Genomic DNA, 13,331 nt, shown 5'->3' on the forward strand with positions numbered 1-13,331 from the left:
GAGTACATTTTCTGGTTAAGCATCAAAAGCTGCATCTGGCAAAATAAGTCTCATGCAAAGATTTAGTTCCATAGTTGAGCAAATGTCGATCGAAGTTTAAACTTTGGAGTCGAATATCTCGAAAAATCCTCATCACAGAAACTTTTTAAGAGTACTAATGAACTCAGTATTTATTTCTCTACAACTAAGCACTAATTCTTAACTTACTACTATAATATTCGAGTATTTGCAGCACTTCATTTGCAGATTTAAAAAGATGCTTACAATCGTTTGCAAAGTGCAAATGTTTTCTTTAAATGGTTTAATGTTTAGTTATGTTACATAAAACTAAATTAGATTGATTGATACTTTGTTCGTATTTTATTATTTTCAAAACTGAGGCTTCCAAATTGTAAATCGAAACCTTTAAAGCTAAATAACTTCACGAATTTCAGCATTTATAATCTTCATTTCAGTTGAAAATATTCATATTGACCATAATAACAATCGCTAATGTTTCTAGGTAAATTTTTTATTCCTGATGGTAAGTATGGATCAAATGGTTATTAATTCTTATCCGTCTTGTGTTATGTGCAAGAATATTCACATGTACGGAAGGATAATTTCGTGAAGTCTTTGGTACTGTACTAGTATAAATCTTATTAAGGTGCATTTAATCGTAAAGTATTTCGTAAAGTATGAAAGTTGAGAGGAATATTCTTGTTTGTAAGTTTCGTATTCTAGAAAATCGAGCTTCTAACAACTTCTAACTGCTTGTAAGTTGAGTAACTTGTCAGATCGTGCCATCGGTAGCATTTTATTCGAAATGATTAGTCTACTTCTATTTATTTGCTCTTTACCGTTTTTTCGTTCAACATCAACAAGACAACTAAAAATTTCTATGCTAACATACTTCATTTGATCTCAACTCGAACTGAAAGCATTTCATTCCTCGATTCAACATACAAATTAGCAAACATCGTTTCATCATTTTTATTTCAATTTTATTTATTAACATTATTATGAATCTTTCAAGGTACAACCATGTAAAATAGAGCAAACAAAGGGTAAAAAGTCATTCAAGCTCAAAGCCATCATCATAAGAAATAAGGAAGAGTAAGAGTCTGAACTGTCGAGAGTTTAAATCGAGCAAGATTCTCAATCTCATGCAAATCATGATAAACATAGCTCCACAGGAAATGTTCAAATATATCCAAAAGTTCGAGAGGAAAAACACTCAAAAATTAATGTGAATGAGTTCGAAAAGGTCGATGAAAATGAATTGCAGTGGCAACTGGAGTAATGAAAGCTCACTAAAGTTTTGCTTAATCATTGAGGTTGTTTCAGATGAAATTGAAATGGAAAGCAAAGTCTCATGGTAATCGAGTTATTTGAAAGTCTCCCGTTTCCATTCCCGGTTCATCGTAATAGATTCTGATTGTAACAAATAAATACTTGAATCGACCGTCCATTTGGTTACAGGAATGTGTCTCATCGACTGCGTGTTGAAATGATTTGCCAGTCTGATCATTGACAAAGGGTGAAGCCACACAAGTTTCAATGTTAACAATTCGAGGTTCGATTCCATTGTTTCGCTGAGCCAAGTCAACGTAATTCATTGACATCATTTAATAATGAACACTCTCGTAACGCACATCTGCAAACCGCAAATCGCTCAATGCAAAAATTGTTTGACTAATTTAATCGCAAGATATACAAATGTATAAATGTTTTGACCTTATCAGAAATAGTAAGAAAGCGCGAATAAAAAATAATCTTGGCACGAATATTTTTGCATATTAAATTCAAGTTTGCTTAAAATTTAGTGTTTAATCAGCTCTAATTAGATTATTGGTATCATGGAATCACCAATTCCTCAATAAATCAACCATTCTAACCGTTAGATGGAGTAGTAACTGTTGCTTCAAGTTATTTATTTAAGAGATTATTTCATTTTGGGTTTGCTTCCAACTTGCCAAATTAATTTCTTGTTGTGAATAAATTTTTCCTCAAATCATCTCTGATGATACAATTATTTTACCGAGTTTTTCAGTATAATTCAACTTCAACGATGTTTCATCATTGTCACCAATGTGATTGTTATTCTAATCATGAGGATGATCAGCATCATCCAATACATCTAGTACATCAACAGAGCTTTACCGAACATTCAAGGTCTATCTTGTAATCAGAGTTGTTTGATTATGAACTACTTTTGATTTCTCTCTTCTTTCCATCTCTTTTTTTTCAATTTACTGACTTGTTCACGTTTGTTAACGGGCAAGATAAAATTGATACTAAGGAGCACAAAGAGAGAGATCAAGTTTATCGTCAATTTGTTCCTCTATCTGTTGACTATGAACATCAGTTTGGAAAATGTTTCCACTTCAACTCTGGATCCTTCCTCGGTTAATACGATATGGTGGCTATCACTGTCTGCTGCAGCAACAGTTGGTCTGGTCGGAGTGATTCCCATATTTTTCATTTCTCACATACCTCATGGTAATCAAGGTAGGCTATTATTTTCATAAATTAACTCAACTTATTTAATAACAATCTACATTTAAACTGATTTGCAAAAAAATCCCTTTCCTGGTTGCTTCTATTTTTAGTTGCTTTTTGAGGTTCTCTTGTTTTTTTTTGCTGTCTGTTTTTACATTTAAACAATTTTCATGAAAATCAGTTTATTTGATTAGCTTGTTAACTGCTAGTTTAATTGTTCTCAGACAATTTCCTTACAATTCACTATGAGTAAAGATGAAATTGACTAATTGGTTAATCAAGTTGATTTCTTTCATAACTTGTTCATTGCTACTTTTTGTGCGCTCGTATTCAATCATTTTCAACTTATTCAACATTATCAAGCTTTTCAAGTTGATTATCACTGTTCAACTCAAGTGCGGTAGAAAGTAAGGAATGTTAATCTAATTAAAGTTGTTTAATGCGGTGTCATTAATATCTATCCTCTTCAATATTTAGGAGAACGTTAATAATTTTCACTTTTTATTGTATACCATGTATCTAATTATGACCCATTCAATGGGTTGATAATTGTATCAATAATTGAACATGCAGAAACTAATCACGAAACAGTTTAATGTCTTTATTCTCTAAATCATTACAACCATAACTAAATGTACATAATTGTCAATGGTATTATTAATTATTTCCTTCAAACTCTCCCAATTAATGAGCAGGATCAAATGGGAAATTGCGGTTGATGTTGAGCTTTTCAGTTGGTGGTTTACTTGGCGATGTTTTCCTTCATTTGCTTCCAGAAGCTTGGACTTATGTTCATAAAGCAGGTTCATCCATCGAAACCCATACAACCCTTGGCCTGTGGGTAGTCTCTGGTATATCAACTTTTCTTGCCATTGAAATGATATTTGTCTTGACTTCTACAGAATCTGAGGTATTTTCTAAACTTCACCAAGTGTGTTTTTCTTTTATTCATTTGATTTTCCTTTACTAATCCATAGAATGACGACAAAAGTGAAAAAATTGTTCAAAAATCAACTTCTCAGGTGTTTACCAATTCTTCCAAGAATAAAGATAAGGATAAATGTTTCGTTAATGAGAAGAAGAAGGAGAATATCGCTCCACAAGCTTCATCGAGCGTCTCAGTGACTGGATATTTAAGTGTTTTCGCCAATGGTGTTGATAATTTTACTCATGGATTAGCTATTGCAGCAAGTTTCTCGGCTGGCTTACAGGTACATAATAATAATGATAATGATTTTTCATCACAAAACCATGTTTTGTTTGATTAACTTTTTCCATGCGTCCAGTACGCCATTTATGTCCTCTTTATCCTATTCTGGATTATTTAGAGCATTTTAGCTACAAATGAGACATTTTTTGTCTGATTACTAGATTATCTCTAATTGTTTTCGCACTTGTGATTTATTCAAAACAAAAGGTATAGATTGTGCGAAAATTAGATAATTGATTGACATAAATTACAAATTTATTGTTTTCTGATTTATTATTGATAATTTATCTTATTTTAACTCCGGTTTCATAACAGATTGGAATTTTAACCACAATAGCAATCTTAATACATGAAGTGCCCCATGAATTTGGTGATTTCGCCATTCTAATGAACTCTGGATTTTCGAGATGGAAGGCTATTCAAGCTCAAATAATTACCGCTGCTGTAGCTATGTTGGGTGCTTTGGTTGCTCTGTTAGCAGAAACAAATGCCAGTGAAGTTGGACAGCGCACTCAATGGATATTACCTTATTCAGCTGGATGCTTCCTTTACATTGCTATGAGCAACATATTACCTGACATAATGAAAGAGGATAATCCAAAAGAATCGGTTAAACAATTGATTTGTATTACAATTGGAGTCCTTATTATGGGTCTAGTCAATCAAATTGGAAACATTTCATTGATATCCTTTTTATAAATATAAAAAGACACATTTTATTTTACAATTTTAACTTAATTTACCTGAGCATCGAAGGACAAACCTTTTGTGACAAACAAAGACTTGTTACAATCACAAGCGTTAATGAAAATATTGTGATCTATCATTAAATACTTGTGTATATCAATTTTCCAATTGTACATTTATATTAAATTACAATTTAAATTATCTGTTTTGGTTGCAACATTTCTTGACAATCTATTATAATTTTCACCTAATTGTCTTCAAAATACGCAGAGACGAAATATGACTAATCTGCAAATTAAATTGTCTTTATGATGAGATTTTGGCACATTTATGCTTCACGCAATCAAACATTTTCACTGTACAAAGGTAAGAATCAAGAGTTGAATGACTAGCAAAAAATTAACTGCATTATCTGAAAATGTTTAAGATTCATGTGTTATATCATTATGTTTCGAGTGTATGAAATCCGGTAATGCTGATATCAGTTTGACAGCAAAATATCTAAATTTTGATGATTTAACTTTAAATTAAATTTACAGCATCAGCTTAGTTAATCGACATCATGACCAGTCACGTTCAACTGATTTGGAGCTGAAATAACTACAAAAATTGGATCTCATTTCAATCTGGTTGAATTGAGACAGAATAGTAAATAGATGTTAATCATTGAGATTAATGTGCGCGGTGAATTAACAGTTAAGAGTAAGACCTATGATGATAATAGCGAATTACTCTTGTTGAATGGTAATCAAGATAATCAATCTTTTTTTCCTTTCCTTCAGTCAATTGCTCAGTCTTGGATCAATCTTACTCATTGTTGAGATAACAATTTGTTATTAGGTTCTTCCTGTTGCAATAAAATCATCCCTTTTTAGGTTATTTATACGCAAATCAAATCAACAACCAAAGGAAATCATCAACATCCAGTTACACAGTTAACATCAACGGTCAGTGTTTCGTCTTGATTTAGTTAAGTGTTCAGTGTTATCCAATTGTTATCATCAATGGTTGCCATTTTGAAAAATGTCGATGGTGAAGAGTTGACAATGGTGAACACTTTGTTGACTCTGAAGGAACTGCAACGAATACCTAAAACAGGTTGGGGAATAAAGGATAAAGAAGTTGAAATTGAACGTAAAGGTGTTGATTTGTATTCAATTAAAATGTATCCACTTAATGTACTCAATGGATTGAAAGGTCATTTCACGAAAGATATGACAGTTTCAAGTGTCTATGAACCGGAGAGCAAGAAAATTATCACAACTTGGACAGTCTGGTAATTATTTCACTTGTAGAAATGAAAAGACAATTAAAAATGTTTAAATCTTTCATCGATACTTATTCTTATTTATTTAATCTTTTTCCATAATTTTTGTGGATGTGTGTTTGGGTGTTGTATTCAACTTGATCGTGTTAAAATGAATAGTAGACCTATTTAACAATCTAAATAATAACATAGATTAAAGACATAAAAGGTGAGCAATTGCAAGGTGGAAAAGAAAAGGTAAAGTTTAGGTCATGCGGATGAGGTTAGAGATTTCGGTCGATTTCAATTATTAATAATATACATTGAGTTGAAAGGGGAGAACAAATTTGTGTTTAAATTATTTGGTTCAATTAAATAAATGTAATCATCTCAGATATTGAATAGATTAGGGTTAACTTTTGCTTTGACAGTTCATAAATGTGACTGAGAAAGCAAAATCTTTATTTTTTGTTTTTTTGACAGAGTGAAAGAAAGTAGAGAAAAAGAGAAGATAGAGAAAGAGGGAGAGAGAGAGAGAGCCCATTGGGAAGATGAAATAGCTCAATTTTTAAATTATTAAGAATAAGAAAGTGAGATGAAATTGGAGTTGGTTTGAGGAGAGAGAAAGTGGATAGAAACACCAGCATTTTCGCAAACACAGTGGTTCTATAGAGTACTCAAAAAAGATTATCAAAGAATGCCAATGAAAAGGGAATGAGTTTAAGCTCGCAGCCTTTTCAAGCAGTATGGCATTTTAATATGATATTAACATCATCAAAGGGAGGGGAAGGTATAAAGAAAAAGCCATCTATTTGCTGCTCATTCAGACTTTTTTGAATCACTTTCCTTTGGCGATGCATCGCTTCTATCTTCACTCCTTGAGTCGCCATCTATAGAGCCTTCACCTTGACTTTGCCCACCCGATCTAGGAGTATCTGAGCCTCTATCTAAACTTTGACGTGAGCTGTCATCTCTTGAATCAGTACTTAATCGAAGTGGTCGCCTTCCAGATGTTGATCCTTTACTCGATGCAGTGTCACTCATAAGAGCTTCTTTCTCCTTTTTTAATTTTTCTTCGATTTCTCGTTCACGGGAAGCAGTATCAACTGGCTTAGCACCGCCAAATATTGCAGAATTTGAAACTTCTTGAGTAGCATTCTCAATGGGTTTTGTACGAGGCTGTAGCTTTAACTTAGGCCTTTCCTTGGCATCACCATCGACACTTTTAGAGTCCGTGGAAAGGGCTGATGGTGAGTAACGTTGAGAACTTCTTGGTTCAAAAGCTGAATCATATCTACGACTGGACGGTCGATCACCATCTCGATCCCCTCTGTCAACCCTGTCACCTCCTCTATCGCTTCTTTCACCACGATCGCGATAATCGCTCCTTTCAGGGTACCTATTGTCTCGGTAACCATCTCGGTTACGGTTATAACCATAACCACCGCTACTGCTTCTATCATCCCGAAAACCATAATCTTTGTCACGGAAGCCGCCTCCTCGATTGCTTCCAAAGTCTCTATCTCTCGTGTCCCGGTCACTTTTCTGGTATGAACCACGCTCAAATCCACCTTCTCGTCTATCTGACTTATCATAACTGAATCGACCTTTGTAAGGTTGTGATTCAAAAGGCGTTTGGTAATCGCTACCATTACGAGGTGGATCTCGTTCTCGAGTTCCAGACCTCCAATCACCGGCCGTTCTATCCTCTCGATCATCACGATTACTACTATATCCACCCCTGGATGATCTATCATAATCTGTAGACATAAAGTAAAATGACCAATGAAATGAAGATACAAGACAAAATGATGGTATGAGAAGTAGTAGAAGTAGTAAAAATATGAAAACTGAGATACATACCCGTTCCTTCAGATAAAGAGATTCGAATGGTACGACTTTTTAGAGTTTCTCCATTCTGTTGTAGAGCTTCAATAAGACTCTCTCTGTCTTCAAATTCGGCAAAACCCATGCCTTTAATTCTACCTCGTTCACCATCTCTGATCAAAGTTACACTATTAATCTGTAATAAAATTCAAGCAAATTTAAATAATAAATAAAAATAACTCTGACAAATAATAAAATGATTTGAAAAATATTGTTAATAAATACCTTGAGTTTTTTGAAAAACCTAATAATTTCATCTTCGGTAGCTTCATATGGAAGATTACCGAGATAAGCTTTATATGGTGGTCTATCTGGAATTTTGGATACATCAAAATCTGGTGTACGGATAGATTTAGGAACGGTTGGCAAAATAACTTTACTAGATGCTTGCTTAGATTCAAAGTATTTATCTGAAATTGAATTTATAATAGAAAAGCAAAAATTAAAAACTTATTCAAAAATTACAGCTGTCATTCGTCATTTCAAGAATGAAATAAAATAACAGGATGTAAGGAGAGCAAATCCATTTTCAGTCAATTTTAAAGTCATTTTCTAAGTCGATATTCTATTGGTGAGAGTGAAAAGACAGGAACGAATAAAGCTGAAGAATTTAACAAGAGTTTGCGTAATCAATAAAGTTGCTGGTTAGATCGCAAAAATATCAAAACATTAGACACTTATACTGCATTGAGACGTCATCAAAAATTGACAGAAAACAGAAGAGATGAATAATGATGATAATCAAAAGAGAAAAAATCCATACCTTCCTCTTCGTCATCTTGATAGTCAGCCCAATTTATAGGTTGGACAACTGCAAATCCTTGAGGTGCTTTCGTTTCATCGCTGAGGAACGTTTGAAGATTTACTTTAACTCCTTTAGTTTTTCGTTTACTTTTTCCTGCAGAAGAGAAAGAATAAAATTAAACATTGGTAAATTAATCCATGGCACAGAAGTACAACAATGCGATTCGTGTTTTCCATATTGGGTAGCAAATATTAAAGGATTGTGGATGAGTCAAAAACAGGGGAAGAGGAGAAAAGAAGCAAGAGAAAGAGAGAGAGAAAGATAGAAAGACAGAAGGAAAAAGAGAGAGGAGAAAGAAAGAAAGCAAAAGAGAGGTTGATAAACAGAGAAGAGGATACATAGAGTGCAATAGAAAGACACACGGTCCCACACAAAATAAGCTAGAGATATAAAAGGCAGGATAGGTAAACGAAACAGGTAATGAAAGGCTGAGAAAATAATCAAAAAAAGAGAAAGAAAAGGAAGACAGAAAAGAGACTAGAAATGCAAGAGTCATTTTGAAGAGGAAGTAAAGGGAAACATGAGGAGAAAACACCGCAAACACAGGCTGCATTGGAAAAGTAAAAAATTATAACACCAGGAGTAGATAATTGAATGTCCAATGATTGGGACAATATTATTGATTTCACAGAACATTAAATTAACCAGATTGACACTAATAATTACCTTGAGAAGCCATAAGTAATTATAAATTACAACAATTATTTTTTAAAACACCGAAAAAAATCCAAGTATGAGGGAGAGAGAGAGAAGAAATAGACACACTTCACGCACTGAGTATCGGTTGGTTGGTTGAAATAGGGTTGGTTGTTATATTGCAAACAGTAGGAAAATGAACCAGAAAAGAAACTAAAGATGAAAATTTATCTCTATTGTTTAGATTGTAAAATGTAAAACAAGTTTATTGTAACTAAATTTTTCAAGATTTTCACTAAAGTTAATCAAAAAATAAGGAAAAAAAAAGTCTTTTCCAGAAATGTGGCCAAACTGAGCATCAAACTTATTGGACTGATTCAGTTGAGAGAGTGAATTGGTTTACCATTTAACTCAAATATTTTATTGGCCTTTGATAATCCGTTTAAAGCCAAAGTAGTTTAAATCTGAAAAACTATAGAATATCATAATATTATCATCTGAACATTTGGTCTGGTTGCTTTTCTTGTTTTTGCTTTAAGAAATTATTGAGAAAAGCTTTCTCGCAAGTCTGTCAGTCTTCTCAAGCCTTTAGGTTAACCAATGGAAAAAGGTTCGTTTAAAATTTGAGCAAATTTCTTTATAACGAATATTCAAACAGGAAAATTTATTCAAGCTACTTTCAATATTCAGATCTGACAGTCTTGACCAATTTAAATGAAATTCTCTGGTCGATAGCTCAAGCATTTTTCATCCATCATTATTAACTGATAAATTAAAAATATCCCCGGAAGCACAGCAAATATTAATTAATTAATAAACTAACTTATAGAGCCAATAAAATCTAGGCTCAAGCTTACACTGTTTTAAAAATTAACGAACCAAAATTATCTAAAAATTATCCAAAAATCTTGTTTCAACATATTTGCCAAAGTTTATCTGAAATGAAATGAATCACCATTTTTGGTACACAGTGACTTATCTGGTTCGTTGGTTCTTTAATCTTTTCATGTGTTAGTCTAATAATCATATGCAAATATATTTATCTTTTAAATCTATTCTGTTATGTTATCAATTTAAAAATGCTACAATGTAATCAAACCTTATGATATATCGATAATATATCGATAGAATTTTCAATCCATCGATAATTACCAAGTATCTTTGGTTACTTTAACCGGTTAGTTTTTAAATTTAATAACAATCAAATTATAAATCAAGATTGGCATTTGATATAGAATTATAAAATATTCAATATTCATGGAACCTACGGATTTATTTCTAATCAACCAGATCAAGTAAAGGTTTAATCAAGGAAACATGATTAACCGAGAACACTTGAAACCAAACTTGACAAAGTTGTTTTGCTTTTTTCGGCAAACACGTTCTTCTTGACTTAAGTCCATTGTCCAAAAGCAAGAGAGCAAAAAACGGCGGTAAAAGTAAACAGAGGAGAGAGACACTGGCAAAGTTATGCTTTCTCTTTGCTTTTCACCAATAACCTTAATATTACCCAAAGACATCTTTATTGCTGTAGTTAATTAGTTCCAATGGTCATAAGTTGAAGGACAGTAAAAGACATAAATGTACTTCAATGTTGCTTCAAAAATGTTTTTACTATTTTTTAGATGATATATTATTTAACCTTTTTGTTCATATCAAGTTACCTTAACTGTTTCCAGCTGATCTCTTTTCTTTCCTTCAATTCTTCGTATCATCTCTATTATTATTACCATGGTTGAAGGAAATATTTCACTTAAATCTTTGAATGATCATATAACTTGTCACATCTGTAATGGTTACCTGATTGACGCTACGACAATAACTGAATGCCTTCATACCTGTAAGTAATTTTCCAAGTCCTCATCTTCTCTACCTCTTTCCACTTTTCTTAGACCTTTTTTCCGTTTATTACCTTCATATTAGTTTGTAAAACATGTATTATCATGTGGCTTAAAGAGCACCAAGTATGCCCCATGTGTAAAGACCAATTTCTTCAAACCAGAAGTCTACTCAATATTAGGTAAGGCAACTTTACCGTTATCATGTTATCTCCTTGTTTTGACTAATAATTTATTTGTTGTTTCAGATCTGATCCAACTCTTCAAGACATTGTATATAAGATTGTTCCAGGATTATTCACAGGTACATACACAATTCAATTGATTCAAATATTGATCTAAAAGAAAATTTTTCTTTGTTCCAGATGAAATGAAACGTCGACGAGAGTTTTATCAGAAGCACCCTGAGGCTGGTGAGCTATTTTTTATGTTTTGATACTTGATCTCACATTTGATTTAATATAAACACTAATATTTGATATCATTCATCCATTTTTCAGCTGTTAATCTGACAAGTGAAGAAAGAGGAGAAATCAGTGGTGAACGTCTCATTTTCAGTCCTGCAGATATATTTTATCTATCGATTGAATATCTACCCGAGGTCTTCTCTTATACATACATTCCTTTAATTAGAAGCACAACTGTTGTTGGCTCAAACGGATTCCCTGTAAATGGTGTTGAAAAACATAACCAACGACGATACTTTAAATGTAAAGGTAGCATGAAAGTTCTTCACCTGAAAAAGCTGCTACAGCTCAAGTACGAATTAAAAAGACATAGTGACATTGAATTGCTTTACAAGCATGACACATTATCAGATGACTACAGTATGATTGATTTGGCTTACATTTATTCATGGAGAAGGAATGGACATCTAAGCCTCTACTACAAGATCTCAAACACTGTTTAAATTAACTTTAAAGACCTGAAAAAAGTATTTTTATCGACTATTTTGCTCTATGGAACTCACAACTTCCAAGATTTTTATAAAAAAATTCCGGGTGCACTTCCTATTTTTGTATTTTGAAAATATGTACCTTTATACAAGTAAGCACTTTGATCATGTTTATGTGCCTCATTAAATTCAAGTTTAAAATTATTTTACAATTTAAGTTCGTAAACTATCATTTAGATTTTTCAGCATCATATCGGAATACATTGTATATTTGGTCAATCAAATTGAAGGAATACTGTAAAGCTACGAAAAGATATAATGGATCGACGGGTTACAATTGATCTAATGATTTCTTAAATTAACTTTAACATCTTTAAAACTTATCCATCTCGAAAACCGAAATCTGCATATCTGTCACGAAAGCCGTCTCTGCGAATGCTTTCAAAGTCTTATTTCTCGTATTCCGATCACTTTTTGGGTTGAACCTAATGAACTGATTCAGTTGAGAGCAAAAATTTATGCTCTATCTAAATGACATTCAAATTATTTGAATCAACTGTGATAGTCCATTTAATGACAATCATTATTTTATATGTTCAAGTTGAAAAATATCAAATATAAAGCAGACATTTGAATCTGGTTCAGTTTGCTTGTTTATTTTTTTCTTGTACAAATGATAAGGAAAGCTTACTGAAAAACCTTTAGGTTAGCCATTTGAAAACAATAAACCATTAAAAGCAAACATGGACAATCAATCCGATTGTTGTGATTGGGTGTGTCAGCCATTTTTATGAGATATTCAAAATAATGTAAATTTTGTCAAATAATAAAATGAATAGGAGTTTCAAGAATCTTTTCATTAACCATTTTTAACTGATAAATTAAAAATATCACCGGAAGCAAGATAAATATTAGTAAGGGATTCATTGATTAATATATTTTAATAAAATTAATCGTTTTTAACTGGTCAAATGATTAATTCCATAGAAGTTGCTTCAGCCATAGTTAATATCAAAATTACTTTTTACTTTCAGTTTTACAACTCTTTAAGCCTTTTGTATGTAGACTATTGAAGTTAATTGTGATGTACTTTCACTTATTTTATTTTCAATTTTCAAATTGTCATCTCCGAGTTATCAGATCTGAGGCATTTTGTCTAATCAACAGACAATTGTTCATGAATGTTGATCACGAAATACTGGGTTGAACCAGATAAAAGTTAATATTACAACTGGATATTGTAATGTTTCCTTCTGAATATTACAATTTAAAAGCTGAATATTACTCAGGTAAATCTTTCGATAGACTGATGCAAGAACTTAAGATTTAGATGATCATTGATAGGCTTTATTTTATATTTTTTGTTGATGAAAAAATGATTCATCAAAAAATTGACTATTTTTTGTCTCATAGCTATTAATCACTAATCGATTCAAAAATTGGGTTCGTTTCATTCAAAATTTTCATTCCTCTCCTTATTCCTTCCAGGAATTCAAAGTTTTTATCATTATCCAGCTAATTTACTTCAACAACGTTAATGATCCAAGAGCATTTATCCCTTCACTCGCTACGTTGAATACGAATTCTGTGTTCATTCTCATAATTTCTCAAGAACCTGAATACTGGGAAAATGTATCATAATTTTC

General features: G+C 32.3%; 3 protein-coding genes across 4 annotated transcripts; 2 read left to right on the top strand and 1 right to left on the bottom strand.

The window, feature by feature from the left end:
* The first annotated feature begins 2,161 nt into the window (after window positions 1-2,161).
* LOC107359457 (zinc transporter ZIP13) lies at window positions 2,162-4,579 on the top strand. Its single transcript, XM_015925932.3, has 4 exons — window positions 2,162-2,490; window positions 3,177-3,391; window positions 3,459-3,692; window positions 4,007-4,579. The coding sequence occupies exons 1-4, from the start codon at window positions 2,337-2,339 to the stop codon at window positions 4,388-4,390; spliced, it is 987 nt and encodes a 328-aa protein (XP_015781418.1). The 5' UTR covers window positions 2,162-2,336; the 3' UTR covers window positions 4,391-4,579.
* Window positions 4,580-5,696: 1,117 nt separating this feature from the next.
* LOC107359264 (eukaryotic translation initiation factor 4B) lies at window positions 5,697-9,088 on the bottom strand. Its single transcript, XM_015925751.3, has 5 exons — window positions 8,983-9,088; window positions 8,275-8,409; window positions 7,737-7,921; window positions 7,488-7,647; window positions 5,697-7,384 (listed from the first exon to the last, which is right to left on the bottom strand). Exons 1-5 carry the CDS (start codon window positions 8,993-8,995, stop codon window positions 6,444-6,446), a joined length of 1,434 nt encoding a protein of 477 aa, XP_015781237.2. The 5' UTR covers window positions 8,996-9,088; the 3' UTR covers window positions 5,697-6,443.
* Window positions 9,089-10,492: 1,404 nt separating this feature from the next.
* LOC107359562 (polycomb complex protein BMI-1) lies at window positions 10,493-12,267 on the top strand. Of its 2 annotated transcripts, XR_016198474.1 has the most exons (6): window positions 10,493-10,792; window positions 10,876-10,972; window positions 11,039-11,094; window positions 11,156-11,203; window positions 11,291-11,837; window positions 11,904-12,267. XR_016198474.1 is itself a non-coding variant. In XM_015926057.3 (5 exons), the coding sequence occupies exons 1-5, from the start codon at window positions 10,684-10,686 to the stop codon at window positions 11,698-11,700; spliced, it is 720 nt and encodes a 239-aa protein (XP_015781543.1). In that variant the 5' UTR covers window positions 10,493-10,683; the 3' UTR covers window positions 11,701-11,897. The 2 variants fall into 2 exon arrangements, 1 of the variants encoding a protein (XP_015781543.1); XM_015926057.3 differs by lacking the exon at window positions 11,904-12,267 and having other exon boundaries at window positions 11,291-11,897.
* Window positions 12,268-13,331: the final 1,064 nt, after the last annotated feature.

This window comes from Tetranychus urticae, chromosome 2 (genome assembly GCF_039701765.1).
Source record: "Tetranychus urticae isolate SD_2017Ah chromosome 2, NJAU_TeUrti_SD_1.0, whole genome shotgun sequence".
Taxonomy (NCBI): domain Eukaryota; kingdom Metazoa; phylum Arthropoda; class Arachnida; order Trombidiformes; family Tetranychidae; genus Tetranychus; species Tetranychus urticae.